The sequence below is a fragment of the Rissa tridactyla genome, chromosome 19 (genome assembly GCF_028500815.1).
Source record: "Rissa tridactyla isolate bRisTri1 chromosome 19, bRisTri1.patW.cur.20221130, whole genome shotgun sequence".
In the NCBI taxonomy this organism is placed as follows: domain Eukaryota; kingdom Metazoa; phylum Chordata; class Aves; order Charadriiformes; family Laridae; genus Rissa; species Rissa tridactyla.
This window is the reverse complement of record NC_071484.1, coordinates 6836948-6854848: the sequence shown is the minus strand read 5'-3', so window position 1 is coordinate 6854848 and position 17901 is coordinate 6836948. Positions and strand designations below refer to the sequence as shown.

Below are 17901 nucleotides of genomic sequence, written 5' to 3'. Positions count from 1 at the left end.
CCACCATTCTGCCCTTGTCGCCGGTGCGACCACAGCGCTGCGAGAAAGAGAGTAAGAATAAAAATCAAGGACTAAAACAGGTAGCAGTAACGGGGCCTGGAGAAACCATGCAGGAGCTGGAGGAAGAGGGCATATTTTTGAGAGGCAGATATCTGCAACCCATTGCAAACTGTTGCAATGTCCTAAAGGAATTTGGAACAGGGCCGTACAGAGAAATAAGCCTGAAAACTGGTTCTTTATTACTGGAGTGCCCGGCGGTGCAGATCCTGCTTCCCTACACGCATCTGCATCAGCAGAAAAAGCAATTAATGACGATGTGGAGACAAGAATCGTTAAATCTTGCAGGACAACTACACTGTGCAATCCCTGGTACATCCACTGCAACTTCTCTTTTCCTACTACAAAGAAAGCATTTTTGTTTCTATCCCAGGCCTCTAAAGCCTTGTGGAGTTCAAGGCACCAGCCTGGGAAGCTGAGAAACATCAAAGGCACATTTCCATATCAATGGAAACATTTTTTGCATCAGAGACGTTAAACTCATAACCCCTGGCAAGGGAACTTGTTTTTTAAGGTGAAGTTGTATGTGACACCTACAGAGAAATGCAGATGACATTTAACTTAATGAAACAGGAAGAATTTAATTATACGCCTCTTCTACAAGCGTGGCATCGCGTGGCCGACTCACTAATGACCGTTCACAGTCCGTTATTAGCAGAGCCACGACAGTTACAAAGCCACGAGTACATTTAAAGAAAGCTGCCCTGCGCACAAACCAAAGCACCGGTGTTGTGCGGACACCCCCGCACACCCCCCCGGGGCACCGGGAGCCCCCGCAGCGCCTCACCGGCCGTTGTCCGGGCCCTGACATCCCGCCATGCTTCCTCCACCTTCTCCCGCTCGGCCTCACGCTTCTCCTCGGGTTTCCGCGCCGGGCCGGGGACGCCAGCTCCTGCTCACGCTCTGCAGGACGGGGACGCCGAACTGGGACCATTAACACCGGGCCGCCTTCTCCCGCCGGTGGCCATGGGGAAGGACCCGCTCACAGCCGCGCTCGCCCACCACGGCGGCCAGGCCTCGCTGAACGGGACACGATCGCTCCCGACACATCGCCACCCGCTCGCACCGACGGCCACCGGCGGACACGGACGCAGGCCCCGGACAGCCCGCGACTCCCGGGAGTGTGCCCGGAGCCCCGCGGGCGACTCTCGGCCCCTCCGGCCCCGGCCCCGGCCCCTCCTCACCAGGTCGCCTCCCCCCATGGCGGCGGCCGGGACAGCGCTTCCCCTGCGGCGACCGGGCCTGCGCGGGCGTCATCAACACGCGCCGCGTCACCGCCGCCTCTTCCGCCCGGCGCGGTTCACAGGCGTCACTTCCGCCGCGGCGCTGAGGGGACCCGGCGAGATGCCGGGCGAGGGCGGCGCAGTTAGGCACGGCCGGCCCCGCCGCCACTCCCGGAGCCGTTCGGTGAGAAAAAAAAAAAAGCAAAGATTTACAGCACTAGCGCGACCCTCCGGGAAAAGGAGCCGGTTGAACGGCGTAGAGCGCAGGGGGCTCCCCCCGCCCCGCCGGTACCCTGCGGAGCGGCCCGGTGGGGCGGTGCCCGGGCCCGCAGGTTGGTTTCTCTCCTTTCGCACGCCAGTGGCCGATCCCCGGGGGCGCAGCTCGGCGTGGGGCGACCCCGAGCGAATCCTCCCGGGCAGTTCCACATGGCGGTTACAGGAGGTGATTGACGGGGCGAGTCTGTCGGGGTGTTATTACCGCAGTAACAGGGTGTTATAATTCCAGAGCGCCCGTCCCGGCTGGCCGCGTTCGCTGCCCAACCGCTGCCGCGGGACGGCACGTAGAAAGGGCCCCCCCGCAGGGTGTGGGTGCCTGTGGCGGCGCCCGGGGCGGGTTAGAACCGGTGACCTCCCGGTTCCCGGCCCCGCGCGCTGCCCCTGCGCCACCTCCTCCCGCCAAGCCCCGCCCCCCCCCGCCCGGCCCCGTGCCGGGGCGCAGCTCAGGGGTAGCGCGTCCGGCTGCGGGGCAGGGGGTCTCCGGTTCGAGCCCCGGGGGGGCGACGCGGACACAGGTACCCAAGAGCAGCGCTCTCATTCAGCAACCCAACCACGCACTGATTTATACATCACAGCCCCAGCCCCCTTCGGGAAAACACTTCAGCAGAGATGCCCTTGTCTAGAAAGGCAGTATACACATTGTTTACTGTTTAATGAACAGCAATTACCTACACAGGAAAAACTAGACCAGCAGGGCCAGCTTCTTTGTGTGTACATGCAGTATGCAGGAGCAGAGGGAGAAATGTCAAAGTCTGATTTCATCCCTGGCCAAAGACCACCAAGTGATTTCTAAACCCTCAGGGGGTTAAGAAAGTGCCTCCAGAGTCTGTCTGTGAGGAGACTGTGGAAGAAGAAAGAGCTAAAAAGCAGCTAAAGAGGGGGCACCTGGAGTTGAACCAGGGACCTCTTGATCTGCAGTCAAATGCTCTACCACTGAGCTATACCCCCTTGGTTTTTACCTGCCACAAGGAGATTTTAGAAACATTCACCTAGAGAGACAAGTTTTTATATCCCCTCAGCTTTAAGTTGACAGTCCTGTGTACAACTTCATGTGCCTGCCAAGGAAGGTACAGAGAATTACTGCAGAGAATCAAGACCAGAGACAAGTACGTGCAGACAGCGAGCAGTTACTTGCACGCTGCACAACCCCTGCAGTTTCCTAATAGTCAGGGCCTCAGTACCTTCAATGCTGAAGCTCAGAAACCAACCTTCAGTGCACAACACAAGCTCACGAGGCCCAAGAAGTGCTCTCCACCTTCTTTCTGAGAGAAATTTTGGCAAAAGGAAGGTTGAAGAAGAAGAAGAAAAGAGGGGGCACCTGGAGTTGAACCAGGGACCTCTTGATCTGCAGTCAAATGCTCTACCACTGAGCTATACCCCCTACCTGCATAACCCTCAAATCACCTACAAAAAGCTATTTTAAATTATCTTCTACCCCAATCGCTCACCTCTGTTCCACAGGAAGCAAATCTTGCTGCAGAAAGTACAAAACTGAAATGCAACAGTGGCCCCAACGTTGAGTCCCTGCACTCCGACACAGGGGACAGGCTGCCGCCCTTCTTCCTTTACCAGGTGTCCTTGGCCCAGTTCCTCTCCTTCCATCTCTCTTTCCTCTCCCACTTGCAACCTGCTCTTGTGAAGCAGACTGTCACTCGACACAGCAACCGCCTCAGACTTTGACATTTCCCCTGCGCTTTCCAGCTCTGAGTGTAATGTGAAAAAGATTTAGTTGGGGACGAAGCTGAGCTCACCTTATGAGCTAACCTTCCAGTGAAGAAACCCCCCAAAATCCCAAGAAAAAGTAGATTGTAAGGGGGCACCCAGAGTTGAACTGGGGACCTCTTGATCTGCAGTCAAATGCTCTACCACTGAGCTATACCCCCTCGGCACTGGGCCTTCACTAGGACAGTTTAAAAACGTTTATAGCAAGAAACGAGCGTCTATGGCCACTGGTCAGATTCTTGCATTCGACAGCCCCCTGAGTCTCCTCATGCACCTGCCAGAGGCCGTACAGAGAATTACTGCACAGAATCAAGACCAGAGAGAAGTAAACAGCAAGCGCTTTCTCAGAGAGCGCACAACCCCTGCGGTTCCCTTGTGATGAGGGCCTTCGTACCTTCAACACTGAAGCTCAGAAACCAACCTTGACTGCACGGCCCAGGCTCACAAGACCCAAGAAGAGCTCTCCATCTTCTTTTTGTGGGAAATTTTGGCAAAAGGGAGGTTGAAGGAAGAGGAAAAGAGGGGGCACCTGGAGTTGAACCAGGGACCTCTTGATCTGCAGTCAAATGCTCTACCACTGAGCTATACCCCCACCTGCTGAGCACCTGCCCAGCACCAATCTCATTCTTCACTCCCAGCAATCCCAGCAAAGATCCAGAAATTAATCCCGGGACAAAAGAGCAGCTTCTCAGGAAATACTCATCTCTCTCCTCACAGACACCCCACTGATGCTCCTCTTCTCTTGTGGCAATTGGCTTCTCCACCTCTCCCCAGCACCTTATCAAACGGAGAACGGCGCCCGTACACAGTTTATGGGAAAAGCATGGAAATAAAGAGCTGCAACGCAACTGTTTGTGGAGAAAAAGAAGGAAAAGGGGAGGGGGCACCCGGATTTGAACCGGGGACCTCTTGATCTGCAGTCAAATGCTCTACCCCTGAGCTATACCCCCACCTGGGCACTGCAGCCCGGCCCGGCTCCTCCTGGCCACCGACCGGCTGGCTCCGCTGCATTCCACTGCCTGTGCTCACTGCACCCGCAGCACTGCCTCTCACGGAACACACCTCTCATCACCCTCCTTTCACCCTAAACACCACCACACCTCTCTCACCACACTTGCACACACACTCCTGCACCCAAGCTCACCACTTCCCCCTTCGCTTTCTCAAAAACATCCCACCCTGCACAGCCAGGAACACTGACAAACGCTGACTCCAAAACACCGCTGAAGGCCCTCAGCTGCGCCTCCGTTTGGTCTCGGCGTGCGCCCTGCCCTTAGACAGCACACCAGCCTCCCAGGGGAATGACCTGCCCAACACCTCCCACCCTGACCACAGCCGCTCTGTCCTCCCTGACTGGCAGCCAAAGGCAGGGGATGCCGACAGAGAAACACCCGGAGCGTTTCAGCCAGCTGTCGTGCCGTGCCCTGCCTCAGGAAGTCTTCATGCACCAGAAACCCAGCACAAGCTGTTAAAATAGATCAAGGGGGAACACCTTTATTTTCGTGGTGGCTCCTTACTCGTAAGCAGGTCTCTGCGTCTCTCCCCAGGGCTGAGGATCAGCTCCTTCATCACCAGCGCGCTGCAGAGGCGGCCACTGCTCTCAGAGACGTCCACTTCAGCTGCAGGGTCGGCGTGCTCCAGTGACAGCCAGGGCGCCTCTTGTACCCTTCCGGGGCTTCCAGGGCTGCTGGGAAGAAGCCACGTCTGCTTGCCTGCTCTGAGGAACGGCCTGTAGAGAAGAGAGCGGCCCTCAGTCCTTGGAAGTCCTTTTACAGGTTTTGCCTCCCCACCTGCTGCCAGTGCACAGCTCCCAGTTATCCAGTGGGATTGTCTGAAACACTATTTTAGGCCACAATATTTCGCGGATTCACGTTGCTTAGGCCAAACAGTTGTTTAAAAACACCACCACTTTACAAACCTCTCCAAACCTCCTGGTGCTCTTGTCCATCGTTACCTATGTTTGCTACAAAATGTCTCGGGCTTTGCTCCCCTCACCACCCTCCTTCCTCCACTGTAACCTGTCTGCACTGAAATCATCAGGAGCAGCACAAAAGTATCAGGAATCTCGAAGGAAGGGCAAAGTGACACGTGTTGCGGGAACAAGTAAGCGCCCAGGCAGATGGAGGCAAGTCCAGCCGCATCGGGGCTGCCTGAGGTGGGGGATGCAGCACCCCGTTACCTGCCCCGTGGCCCACAGCAGCGCGTGTGCTGGGTTTGTCTGGGTGCTACAGGGCTCCAGGGCCACGATATGCAGGACAAAGTCACCCCTATTGTCACTGTACCCCTCCGGTGATGCTTGCTCGGGAGGGCCAGGAAAAAAGCCGTTCAGAGCAGGGATGTAATCGGATCTGCCTCAGCCAGAGGGAAGACTGCGGGAACAAGCAGCTCCACATGGCAGAGACCTACCTTCAGCTCCAGTCTTGAAGCCTTTCAGCCGACTTCTGACAGTTCACATCACCCCTTGTACTTGCAATTAGCAATTAACGACCTCGGCGCCTGTCTCACCACTGCTGGAGGGTTTAGTGGCATGTGCTTCAGCCACGACCACAGCCAGCAGCGGTGGCTCGATGTGGCCTTGCACGTCTTCAGCCAAGGTCCATGGAACATTCTTCAGAGCCCGCTGTCCACAGTGAACTCTGCGGCTCGTGGTACACGCCAGCCTCAAGCAGTATTCCCCCCACCCCGCACACACACACACACACAGTCACACCAGTCTCTCTAAGCAGTTCAACTGTCCATTCTGGAAGAAAATTCCAGACCTACACTTTTGGGAGCCCCTGTACGAAGGCTTCTCGTAGAAGGGCTTTCACAGACACCTCCCAGTTTCTATCCACGCGCACATAAACTGGAGCAATTCAATCAATACTGCCAAAATTCAAGTAATTTCAGTGCAACCCCCTTCCAAATATTTTCCAGTGTTACAGGAACCTGCCTGAAAAAGAGACTTGCCACTGGATATTAGAACTCCAAAATCCCATTTTCCTGCCGAAGTATAAATCCACACAAGGAGTTCCATAAAAAGACTTCCCAGAACCAGCTCCCTCATTCTAACACTGTCCTGCTCGGCAGAGGGCGGCGCTTTGGCAAGAAAGACACTTCTTTTTTGGTACAAGGAATTTTATTTTATCTCTACGAAGACGAACGCGTTTATGCAATGCTTCCTGCATTGGAAGCTATCCTGGGCCACAGATCCGCGCACTCCTTAGCCACAGGGCCTGTGATAGCAGAGCCTGGAAGAGAGAAAGAGACAACAGCGCGTTAGAGGCGCGAGTAGGTGCAGAGAGGGATCAGGGCAGCGTTTTACACAAACATCAGCTCAGCCCGACCACGCTCTCCTGAATCCAAGGAGAATCTGGGTCCTTTCACCCAGGAGAGCGCAGCCCTCCCACTGGCAGTACCCACCCTCCACCCCTCTGCACCCTCCCCTTTCGCCCAGCGCGGGATTCCTCTCCGTACCTTTCATTTCACCTTTATTATTTACTATCACTCCTGCGTTGTCTTCAAAATAGAGGAACACCCCATCTTTTCTCCTGTACGATTTCCGCTGTCGAATGACCACTGCGGGGTGGACTGCAAAGAGAAACGAGCAGCTCGGTATCGCCAACGTCCTTCTGAGCGCCCCGTCCAGCAACAGACACGCCAAAGGGGCGGCTCTGCTGCAGCATCTAACTCAACACCGGGGTTCAGGGGTTTTTTTGCGTCTCATATTTGCAGTGCTTCGCTACGAGAAGCCAGTTTATAATCAACCGTGCACTTAAAACTGACTGTGTGACACTTACAGCTCCATCTCATCTGGACAATTCAGTGTTTTTCCACTTTCTCACCTTTATTTGTAAATATACTATCAATTGACAGAAAATATTCAGCAAGAACCCCTCCCTTCCCCTCCAGCGCAGCAGCAAGCGTTCTTTTCCCGGGCAGAATGTCGCAGCACTGATTGAAGTGACCAGCACGGGCTGCCACTTCACCCAAAAGCACTGCCTTTGCTCTGCCCTTCCACGACAACTCACTGAGCCACGGCACACAGGCCCAACAAGTGCTTTTTAGGAGGGTGGAGATGACGCTCCAGAGGTTTGGTGCCCACCTTCCGCGTCCGTTTGAGGGAGGAATCGTCCTCCCCTGTGATGAGCGGCCATCGGCAGCAGCTGCCCCTCAGGGCTCGCCACTGCTCTCCACACTCACCCTTCTTCCTCAGCTCCGGCTTGCCCTTCTTCACGGTAGCCATCACCATGTCACCCACGCCAGCCGCCGGCAGCCTGTTCAGGCGCCCCTTGATGCCCTTCACGGAGATGATGTAGAGGTTCTTGGCACCTTCAGGGAAGCGCCGGCATTAACCAAGCTGTCAGGGAAGACACTTCCCTCGGCAAATCCCCGACCGAGGCGAGCAGTGCGGGCCGCACTGTGCCCAGGAGCGATGCTATCGCTGTCCCCTCCCGCAACACCTCCCCGAGCCACCAGCACAGACCCAACGGCAGCTTTTCAGACGGAAAACCGGTTTTTACGAGCTGGTTTAGCAGCCGGCCGCCCTCTGCCTCGCACGGGGCCGCTCCCTCCCGCAGGGCAGCCCCGGCTCAGGCCCCGGCGGCGGCCACGCTCACCTGTGTTGTCGGCGCAGTTGATCACGGCGCCCACCGGGAGACCGAGGGAGATGCGGAACTTCGCACCGGAAGAACCGCCGCGTCCTGCGGGTCGACAAGAAGATTAAGTCCCCGGCGCTGGAGCACAGAAGGGCTGCGGCAGCGCGGAGTCAGCCCGGGCCTGCACCGCCCGGGGAGGGGGATCAGCGACACTGGTTGCGGCCTCCGCTCCCGACCGGGGTGGTACGCCATTTCCTGGGCCCGCGCTACGCCAGACCCCGCCCGAGCTGCCATCCGGGGGTTCCCCGCCCCGGGGCGCCCCGGGACGCCGGATGGAGACGGATTCTACAACCCCCCACCCCTGCTCAGCGCCAGCCTCACCTCGCTTCGACATCTTGGCGCCGGAAGAGGGGGACGCGCGCGGGGGACGCCGGGATATGGGGTCGCCCCGCCCATCGCGCTCCGCCCCGCCCACCCGAGGCGCTCCGCCCAATCACGCCCCGCCCGCCGCGCTGCTCCGCCCACCGCCGGACGTCACGTGGTGAGGCGGGCCCGCAGCGCCCCCTATGGGCGCCGTGAGGTAACATCACCCCCCAGCCCGGTACCGGCACCCCTGGGAGGTGACGCATGCGCAGGACGGGGAATGCTTTTTGGGGGGAAAACAAAAAGGTCCTTTTTAGATTTTCGCTTTCAAGGAAGAGAAGGAAGGATAAAGGTGAATAAAAGGGACACGGGATTAAAAAGAGGGGGCACCCGGATTTGAACCGGGGACCTCTTGATCTGCAGTCAAATGCTCTGCCACTGAGCTATACCCCCACCGGTGGCAGTGACAGTGTCACTCAGAACAGCTCGTTTCCAGGGAAGGGGAAGGAAGGGAAGGGAAAAAAGAAAAATAAAAGAAAAAAAGAAAAAAGAAGAAAGGGAGGGGAAAAGGAAAGGAAATTAAAGGAAAAAAGAAAAGAGAGAAAGAAAAACTGCAGCTGGAGCCATGCCATGGCGGAGAGATGCCCTCAGCCGCCCCAGGGAAGCAGCAGCAGCTGGGGTGAGGCTGAGGAGAGCGTCCCCTCCCCGAACGTCTGGGTGATGAAGAGCCTCCCTCACCCAGCAGCGTCTCCTGAGCCGGGAGAGGAAAAACCACCCACGACACCCCAAAGAGCAGGAGAAGCAGAAAAGCTCCTCTTATTTTAAGCTGCGATGGGCCAGGAAAGGGTGGGAGGCTGGTTCGGGGGGCTGGGAAGCGCTGGGTGAGGTGAGCAGAAGGGGAAGGAGTGGGCGCCTTTGTGAGAGGATCAAATAAGCTGCTTTTTAAACGAAGGAAACCAATTTGAAGCTGTACCCTGAAATGAATAAGAGGGAAGAGAGCCCAGTGCAGCCTCGTTTGATGTGGGTGTGCTCTATTAAAGCCTGCCTGCAAACAGCGACTGCCGAGGCTTGTTCTTTTGTAACAGGGAAGGGAGAACGCTAGGGGAATTAAGGTGTCATTATCTCCTGATAGAAATTGAATTAACGTTCTTCCTGAGGCTTTCGTGATAACCTGAATTAACCGAGCTGACGCTGCCCACCTGGCTCGCTGCGCGTCGGTGCGGAAGGGCCCCGTGCGCTCGCAGGAGGAACCCGCACAGACCCAGGGTCTGCAGTGCCCCACGGGGCCGGGGCCGGCCCTCACGAGGCCAAGGTGCTTCTGCTGATGGTCATGTCAGCGCATTTCAATAAAATTACGCTAAAAGGGTAACTGCAAAGAAGATGGAGACTCCCTTTGTACAAGGAGTCACACGGAAAAGATGAGGGGTAATGGGTACGTTCCGGGGAGATTCCAATTGGACACAAGGGGAAAATTTTTCACGCTGGGAACAATCAGCCGTTGGGATAATCTCCCCAGGGAAGTGGTGGATTCCCCAAAATTGGATGCCTTTAAGATTCACTGTCTTGTCCAGACCATGCTTTTGCTAAGAAAGGTCGGATGAGATGATCTCTGAGGTCCTCTTCCAACCTGGTATTCTAAGATAAAAATTTAATATGAATTGGTAATGTAATTAATTAATTAACTTAAATGAATTTTAATTGGGAATTGGATTTGGTAAGCCGAAAACACAGACATGAGGGTGCTCCCTCTCTCCACCCGACGTGGGTCTCTGGCCTATCCTTACAAACAATTTCCCATTAAAAAAAAAAAAAAAATCATTATTTCTTGTGGTTTGACCCAACGTGGCACCAGAACCTCCCTCCTCACTGGTGTGGCGTTGTCGTGGCATCAGTTAAAATTATAAGGTAGAAACTAGAAAAAAAAAACCAAAAACAACAAAGATTTACGATTATGATCCTCGAGGTCTCCTTCCCACCTGGTATTCCATGATTCTATGATAAAAGCACAGTTTTAATTGGGAATTTAATTAATTAATTAATTTAAACGAATTTTAATTGAGAATTAGATTTGGCAAACCGCACACCAAGCACAGCCCTAGGGATGGGGCTGCTCCCTCTCCCCCCTAGACTGGGGTCCCTCCACCCAACCTTTGGGTGTTGTTTCTTTTTAAAAAAAAAAAAATAATAATAGAAGCGCTTATTTCTTTAGGGCTCGACCCAAACACGGCGCTGTTTAACCTCCCCCACACACCTCGGCAGCGTGACGTTGTTACGGCGTCACTTAAAATTTTAAAGTAGATTTGTTTAAAAAGAAAAAATGGAAAAGCTATAACTGAGGGGGCACCCGGATTTGAACCGGGGACCTCTTGATCTGCAGTCAAATGCTCTACCACTGAGCTATACCCCCGCTGGCCAACGGCCTTCTTCCGCGATCGTTTAGTAGCGCTCCCACCACCACCACCACCCCCCCCCCAACCCCACCACCACCCCCCCGCGCTTCCACGCGTGTGGAACGGGGACCGCGCGCGCGTGCAACGCGTCCACGAGCGCGAATAACCCGGGAGGGGGAAGGGGGGGGTAGGACGTGTGCGTGCACGCGCGCGTGGGTGCGCGCGCCCCGCCCCCGCGCGCGCGCCCCCGGGGCCCCTCCCCTTTTCCCACCCCCACCCCGTTTCCTTCCTATTTAGGGTCGCGGCGGCGCGGGCGGTGGCCCAGAAGCGAGCGGTGGTGGCCACGGGTGGGAGCCGGTTAGCCCTCCTTCTCCTCCCCCCCGCCACCATCCCCCCCCACCACCATCCCCCCTGTGAGAAGCCATGAATCCCAACTGCGCTCGCTGCGGGAAGATCGTCTACCCCACCGAGAAGGTGAACTGCTTGGATAAGGTGAGTCTAGGGGGGGGTCCTGTAGGGGGCGGGGGTGGTCACCTGTGGGGTGGGGAGGTCGCCTACGGGGGTCCCTGGTGGCCCCCCAGCTGGCTGCGGACCTCTGAGCTCTCCCGGGGGGCCGCCCCTGGGTGCGATGGCTCTTCCCCCCCACCCCACCCAGTCCGTAGGGTATTTCCATGCCGCCCCCCCCATCGCAGGGTCCTCCCGACCCGCGGGGTCGCCCACCCCACGCTCTTTCTAGCCACGGGGGACCGGAGCGGTGGCACCTTCCCGGCGGGCGGGAGCCCTTCACCTCAGCGATCCGGGGTTTTTCCTTATATATAATTAAAAAGCAGCCGGCGGAGGCCGACGGGAAGCAACAGTTAACGCTTCCCCTGGAGCCGGAGCTTCATCTGGTTTGCATTAGCCCCGCTTTTCTTTTTATTTGCCTCTCTTTTTTTTTTTTGCTTTTTTCTTCATCTTCCATCCCAATTGATACTTCTCCGTTCCAGAATTCAGACTTTCTGCTCTGTGCCGCCCGCCCTAACGCCCTGCTTTCAGTCTTTTTTTTCTTTGGAGTATTTTTCCCCATCAAAAAAAGCAAAAATATAATAAAGCTTCCGTGAAGCCCGTCTCCGCCGGCGCTGCGGGGGAGGAAGGCGATGGTGGGGTCTCCCGTGGGGTTTCCCTCTGAACCCATCCCTCCGGGAGAGCTGAGCCCCCCCCTCCCCCCCTTCCTCGTCCAGCCTTCTGGGGCGACCAGTTTAGGGACTAAAAAAAGTAACTGGAAGAATGCGCAGCTCTGGGCAGCGGCATTCCTGAGCCGCAGCAGACCCTGTTGCTCGCATTTTTAACAGATGATGTTTCTTCCTTACGCTGGGAAGGGCTGGGAGCTGGGAAGTAGCCCTGTGTCCCAGGGACAGTTCGGGGCGGTGATGTGGCTCTGTCTCCTGGAGCCTGAGTAGCTGCGGGGGGGGGTCGAAATTGTGGATAATTGGAAGGGAAGCCCAGGTTGGGGGGGGGGGAGCGGAATGAGCCATGGCTTCCCCCTGTGCCACCCGTGCCCGGGCTTGGTGCTGCCTCTGAGCTGGCAGCATCCCGAGAGCGTCAGTGCTGGCTGGTGGGGAGCAGGCAGGAGGCCGCGGTCAACATCTCCTACTTCCAGGGGTCCTTCCTGGCTTTATCTCGCTCCGTGGTCAGCCCTGAACCAAGCAGCTCCCCCGTGTTCATTTTTCCGGGCGTTCTGGCTGTGGAGGTGGCGGCTCCTCACTTCCCATAAAAGCACGGGGTGTTATTACAGGGGGTGTCGTTCCCCCCCCGCCTCCTTGTTCTCACTCCCGAGCAAAGTCGAAAGGGCAGCTCTGGTGTGTTTGCACAAGCGCCCAAGTTGAACCCCGGGCAGCAATAACGAAGGGCTTCTGGGAGGAGAAGTCTGCGCGTCGCCACCTTTCAGCTCCCGGTGCCCGCGCTGGTGTGTTGGCCGGCAGGCGTGCTTGGTTTTCTCCTGGTAGTGAAATCGGGAAAAGTCCGTTTCCCTTCTGAGATTTACAGCAAATGCGGGGGGAGAACTCGCTGCTTCGTCCGGCTTCGCGAAGGCAGCACGGCGGCTGGAGAAGCGAGATCGCTGCCGGCCTGGGCGAGACGCCGCCTGCCCCTTCTGCCTCGTGGCTTCTCACTCGGTCACCTTGCGACAGGCGAATGCCCGGCTGGGGCTGGGGGAAATGGGCGTTGTTGCCTCCCCCCAGCCCTCCCGGCTCCCCGGTAAGGTGCTGGGTGACGGGGTTGGCTTCCGCCGGGGAAGTGACATCTCCTGCGCCGCCCGCCCCTGGAGCGAGGTTTGGCGGTTGCAGCTGCAACTGCTGAACCCACGTAAAGCTGATGTCAGACGACTGGTTTTTTTTGAAAACGAGTAGAAGTTAGAAGTAGCTGTTACAGAGCATCAAACCTGATCCAGGATTCGCCTTCAGCCCCAGGAGTCTCCCCTCATGTTGTCCTCAAACTCTCCAGTCTCAAGCAGCGCTTGCTCCCAGGTGTGGAGCAGCGGCTTTGCTTGGCAGAGGGATGTTGTGTGGCTGGAGCACCAGCTTTAGGTGGATAAATGGGGTTGTGCTGCGAGCTCTGTCCCCAGACCTGGGATGCTGCAAGTGGCAAAGTTGCTTGAAGGGCTGCTCCATCCCTGCTCCATCCCTGCTCCGAGCAGCACCCTGCTGTTTTACCTCCAGATGTTCGGAGCACTTTGAACTGGGAATTTAAGAGCACAGGAGTTAATGCTTCTCTGAAAAACCTATTTGAAACGTGTCCTCTTTCTCTGCAGCCGTGCTGGAGGGTGAGCGGCAGCCTTACTGGAAGCCTACATAATTGCCGTTCCCCTGTGCCCGTGCTGTGTCGCAGCCCTCCTTTTAGTGACAGTTTAGACGCGTGGGTCTGGCGCTGACGCTGTCAGTGGGGAGACAAAGTTATGGGGCAGTGAGGCTTGGAGATAGGGGTGGTGAGCTGAGCTGCCCGCTGAGGGCAGAGGGCTTTGTAAGAGCCACAGGGCAGTGGCTAATAAGAGCTGAGCAGTGCCTAATGCAAACGGCAGCAAAAATAGTCATTAATTGCTCTCTGGCGGGGGGTAAAGGCCGCCTGAGCGCATCCCTTCTGCTGCGCTTGTGGAGGCCGCCACGGGCAGGGCATGGCCGGCCTCGCCAGGTCCCCCTCGGCTCCTGGGAGGAAGAGGCTGTGAAGTCATGTTGGCCGTCGGTTCATCGCTACGTATTTATAGTGGCATCGCTGGTATTTACGCGCAGCTCTTGCAGCGCTGTGAATGGCTGACGAGCTTGGAGGGGGTCCGTTAATTACCTCTAACGTGGCAGCGACTCAACCGAAAGGCTGTAACTCTCAGGATGCCTGAAGAAGTCAGGGCTGGGCTGTTGCTCTGTCTGTCCTTAAAGAGTCTGGAAGCCGGGAGGGGAGAAAATAACCCTGTGCAGGCTGGATGTGAGCGAGGGCGCGGGTACGGAGCAGCCCCCGGTGCAGTAAGAAGCCCCCTCGCGCTGTTGGGGACAAGCTCTGGAGGAACTCGTGTAACTGGAGGAAAAGAACAAATATGTTGCTCTGAGCAACTGAAATGAGGCAAACTGTCCTCCCGGGCTGAGTCACAGCCTCGCAGAGCCGCGGCGGTGTTTGTGCTCCGGGGTGTGGTACCTGGGGGTGGGTGGCACGAGGGCTCAGGCTTGGCTCTTGCCATCTCCTCCCAGCGACACAGACCCAGCCAGCAGTTGCAGTGGTGGAAATGACTTATCTTTTTTTTTTTTTTTAAAGCTTAAGCGTGGGAATCGTAGCAACGGCCACCAGCTGCTCGCCCTGGGTTTGCTCATTGCCTGTTAAACGTGTGCCTGGCGCCGAGTCCCGGGTGTCACACTGCGGGCCTGCAGACCGCCATCTACTTGGCGTCATGAGCTGCTAATGCGGCTTTCGGCTGCTTCCCCCCCAGTTTTGCTGGGTGGTTTGTGGGGGGCAGCGCTGCCCTGCCTCCAGCGAGCAAAGACGATGCTTTGGGCTGTGCTTTCCCCGCGTCCCTGCTCCTGCCCGTGTGCTCTCGGCTCTGCGGTGCCTGGTCTGGTCCCACGTCCCACCGGCTGTGGCTGCCGGAGGAAGCACCAAGTCTGGTCACTTGGTGGCTGGTGGGGCATCAGCCTTGGTCTGCGTGGGGTCGAACTGCAGGACTGCTCGGCAGCAGCCCTGAGCTGTCTCCGTCCAGCCTGGAAAGCCACTTGGGTCATTTAAATGCCAAGTGGAAATCGCTCCTTCGAGAGTAGCCGTATAACCTTAAAACACTACTCATTAAGCCTTGCAACCCATAATGGGGGGTCACGGTCTGAATTTTGGGGTCTGTATCTTCAGCCTTGAGTCTGAGCGTGCCTGGCTGGTTAAAAGCTGCCGTACAGCTCCGGTCGGATGACAGGCAGGCTGGGCGCGGGGCCAACCTGAAGCCGCTGGTGCAAGAGCGGTGGGGCAGAAGATGCAAAAATTGCCTTCACCGAAAGGTCAGGCTGGTGGCTCCTCTTCTAGTTGCCGTCTGCCCTGCCCCGTGTTGGGCTGCAGCCCTGGCCGGAGCAGACGCGGGTCGTGACAGCCCCACGGTGGGGAGAGCGGGGCCGAGCTGTGCTCGGGGTGGTCCTGCCCGCTCTGGGGCCGGAGGGTTTGTGGGGCTGGGGACTCGCCGGCACAGGCAGAAGGGCGGCCTCTGCGGTGAGGACCTCTGAGCCCTCGCTGTCGGACTGTCTGCTTCTCACGAGAACCACCACCTTCTCTGCCTTCGCTTCCTTGGCTCGGCATTTGTGTGCAGCCTCACCTGACCTGCTCTTCTGGCTATCTCTTGGCTAACATCAGCAAAAAAACCCCAAAGCAGCAACTTTGAAGCCTGCAAACCGCTGTTGTTACCTCTGCTGAGGTCTCCCTGCTCACGGGGGTTCACGTTGTGCCTCTTTTGTAGCAGGAGGCTTCTCCTGTCCCGTATTTGGCAGAGCCAAATGAATTCCTGGCCTGGAGATAAGGCAGCGAGATGCTACTGTAATGCAAGTCACAAACATTGCGTCTCTGTTGAGATAAGATGCGTTGGAAGGGTGAAGGGGCGTTGACTTGTGTCCTAAACTGGTAGGAATATTGTCCATCCCCTGGGTTTTGCAGGGGTCGTGGGTGTCATCACGGACATCTCTGGGCTGGAGGAGATTCCGGTGGGACGTGGCCCTGTTTTTTGCAAGTCACGGGTGTTAACGGCTCTCTTGTCTCTGATTGCAGTTCTGGCATAAAGCATGTTTCCACTGCGAGACCTGCAAGATGACCCTGAACATGAAAAACTACAAGGGCTACGAGAAGAAGCCGTATTGCAACGCGTAAGTCTCTGCTGCCTGCTCTCATGTTGGGTTTGGGAGGTGCTGTGGGATTTGCTGGACCCTCCTGCCTCTTAACACCCGTCCTCACCCCGAAATGAGAGCTGTGGGGAACCCCGAGCTCTGCAGCAACTGTCCTTCCCCCGCTGCTCTGCAGCAGTTTCTGGGAGAACACGTGGAGCTCTGGCCGAAGGGGTCACACTGGCCAGTTAACGCTGGTAATAAAACAGCGTTTTCCAGGCTTAAATTCTAGCTGACGGCTGCTCTCCAGTCCCAGCTTGGGCAGACAAAAAGTGAATACAATTCAAATGCAGGCAGGCATTTACATGGAGCTGGTCTTAATCCATATCCCCTTCAAGAAGGGGAAATAAGAAGGAGTTTATACCACCCCCAGCTGAACACAGGTGTTTGGGGAGGGGAGAAATGCCCTTTTGTGCGGGGGGAATGGGGTGTGTGAACCGGCCGGGGACACGGGTGTCCCTGCAGCCCAGGCTCGTGGCCCAGGGCATCCACCGTCATGTACCTGCGCTTGCCCTGGGCGCCACGAAGGTAAACGCATCCGAAGGGAAATACGGCTCCAACGTGAGATCCTTCTCCCCGCAGCAGCGCGGGTACGACGGCAGCCGCTGCCTGTACCCCACGTGAATTCCCTTTCCTGGATCTTTCAGTCCACTTCTGAGCGGTGGATATTCACTGACCTCTTTTTTTTCTTTTTTTCCCTTCTTATCAAGAAGGACCCTTAATTAAGCAACAGCGGAGCCCAGAAAGCTGGGCACGACGGGCGCTGGTCCCCACTCAGCCCGCGGGGAAGCACCGGGCTCTGCGTGCCTGACGCGTTGTGTTTCTTAGTGTCTGTAAAGCAGCTTTGCAATAAGATTTTTGTAGCTGCTTCTTACACATTAACAGTTCTTAGAAGGAAAATTAGATAACGTAATACTACTTAGCGCTTGTATAGCGTGGTCCATTCACAGGATACTTTAAAAACGTTAATCCTGGCGACATCCCTGTAAGATGGGTATTACCCTATTGATGTCGAAGACGAGTAGGAAGGAGAAGAGGTAAAACCATCAGCCACGCGGAGCCCCAGCAAAACCTCCCAGTGCTGTAGCTCTTCTGGAGGTTGGTTAATGCTGATGTTAGGTGTTGGTGACGATGACCTTGGTGAAGTCACAATCAAAGCTTCTCTTGAACTGGGATGAGGCTTGTGGCATTCAAGTCTCGGCTGGTAACGGTTGTGTCTTGGGATCTCACCTGAAACGGTGTGAGAAGCAGCAAAGAACTCTTGGTTATCTAGTTACATGGGGCACTGTTAGAGCTCCAGCTTCTGAGGTGAAACTGGGAGCTTCCTGGAGCAGTGTGAGGGGGAGACCTGTGGTCTGAGGGAGGGTGAACGCTCGATTAGAGGGAGGGACGCTTGTTCTTGGACTGTGCAGGTCTCTCAACCTCCCGTGACCATGGTCCAACCAACCAGCCTGGGATCGGCGAGTCCCTGCTTTGCAGAGAGCTGCAGGAGATAGGAGACCCTTGAGCTCTTCTCAGTGTCCAGAACCAAAGCTTCCTTCTCTCACCGTGGGCCCCCCAGTCCCAGCCCTGCCTGGCACAAAGCGCTGGGGCGCGTCCATCCTCCATCCCTGGTGCTTCTGCCTCTGGCCGTAGGGATGGGCCGGGGGTCCCAGTTCTTGTGCTCTCTCCCTCCGGGCTGCTGGAAGGGAAGTGGGATAATAATGGGAAATTCCTGAGATTCCAAGGAGTCTGCGCAACCTCGACCCATCTCAGTTTCTCAACCCCCTCTGCTGAGAGCTCCCTTTGATGCTGGCTCGATGTCTTAACCCTTTAGCAGCCTCCTGAAGGAGAGACAGCTCTGTCTGCCTCGCCTCCACCCCAGGGCAGCCCTGGAGGCTCAAACTGTGCGCGGAAACCAGCGTTAAATGTTTTTCCCACCTTT

At 56.7% G+C, this 17901-nt stretch overlaps 3 protein-coding genes and 2 non-coding genes across 6 annotated transcripts in view; 2 read left to right on the top strand and 3 right to left on the bottom strand.

Moving 5' to 3' along the window:
- The first annotated feature begins 1023 nt into the window (after nt 1-1023).
- LOC128919220 (translation initiation factor IF-2-like) lies at nt 1024-5602 on the top strand. Of its 2 annotated transcripts, none has more exons than XM_054224408.1 (2): nt 1024-1612; nt 4826-5602. In XM_054224408.1, exons 1-2 carry the CDS (start codon nt 1024-1026, stop codon nt 5011-5013), a joined length of 777 nt encoding a protein of 258 aa, XP_054080383.1. In that variant the 3' UTR covers nt 5014-5602. The 2 variants fall into 2 exon arrangements, with proteins under 2 accessions (XP_054080383.1, XP_054080384.1); XM_054224409.1 differs by lacking the exon at nt 4826-5602 and adding an exon at nt 3996-4806.
- Nucleotides 5603-6374: 772 nt separating this feature from the next.
- On the bottom strand, nt 6375-8336 carry RPL23 (ribosomal protein L23). Its single transcript, XM_054224410.1, has 5 exons — nt 8237-8336; nt 7877-7960; nt 7461-7589; nt 6735-6848; nt 6375-6508 (listed from the first exon to the last, which is right to left on the bottom strand). Exons 1-5 carry the CDS (start codon nt 8247-8249, stop codon nt 6426-6428), a joined length of 423 nt encoding a protein of 140 aa, XP_054080385.1. The 5' UTR covers nt 8250-8336; the 3' UTR covers nt 6375-6425.
- Nucleotides 7199-7331, bottom strand: LOC128919521 (small nucleolar RNA SNORA21). Its single transcript, XR_008469901.1, has one exon. It is a non-coding gene; the product is annotated as a small nucleolar RNA SNORA21 (small nucleolar RNA).
- A 2217-nt stretch (nt 8337-10553) lies between the features above and the next one.
- On the bottom strand, nt 10554-10625 carry TRNAC-GCA (transfer RNA cysteine (anticodon GCA)). The gene has a single exon. It is a non-coding gene; the product is annotated as a tRNA-Cys (tRNA).
- A 374-nt stretch (nt 10626-10999) lies between these two features.
- LASP1 (LIM and SH3 protein 1) overlaps nt 11000-17901 on the top strand; it is a 34469-nt gene continuing 27567 nt past the window's right edge. The window contains exons 1-2 of the mRNA XM_054224576.1: nt 11000-11100; nt 15865-15959. Of these exons, the coding sequence (XP_054080551.1) occupies nt 11032-11100; nt 15865-15959 (164 nt within the window). The 5' untranslated portion in view covers nt 11000-11031. The remainder of the gene's footprint in view (nt 11101-15864; nt 15960-17901) is intronic.

Excerpts from the sequence above, each read along its gene's own strand:
- LOC128919220 (XM_054224408.1), top strand. The coding sequence starts at position 1,024 with ATGGGGAAGGACCCGCTCACAGCCGCGCTCGCCCACCACGGCGGCCAG. Across the intron at positions 1,613-4,825 it reads GGCGGTGCCCGGGCCCGCAG|GGCTGAGGATCAGCTCCTTC; the intron begins GTTGGTTTCTCT and ends GTCTCTCCCCAG.
- RPL23 (XM_054224410.1), bottom strand. Across the intron at positions 7,590-7,876 it reads CAACTGCGCCGACAACACAG|GTGCCAAGAACCTCTACATC; the intron begins GTGAGCGTGGCC and ends GCTTCCCTGAAG. Across the intron at positions 6,849-7,460 it reads GCCGGAGCTGAGGAAGAAGG|TCCACCCCGCAGTGGTCATT; the intron begins GTGAGTGTGGAG and ends TTCTCTTTGCAG.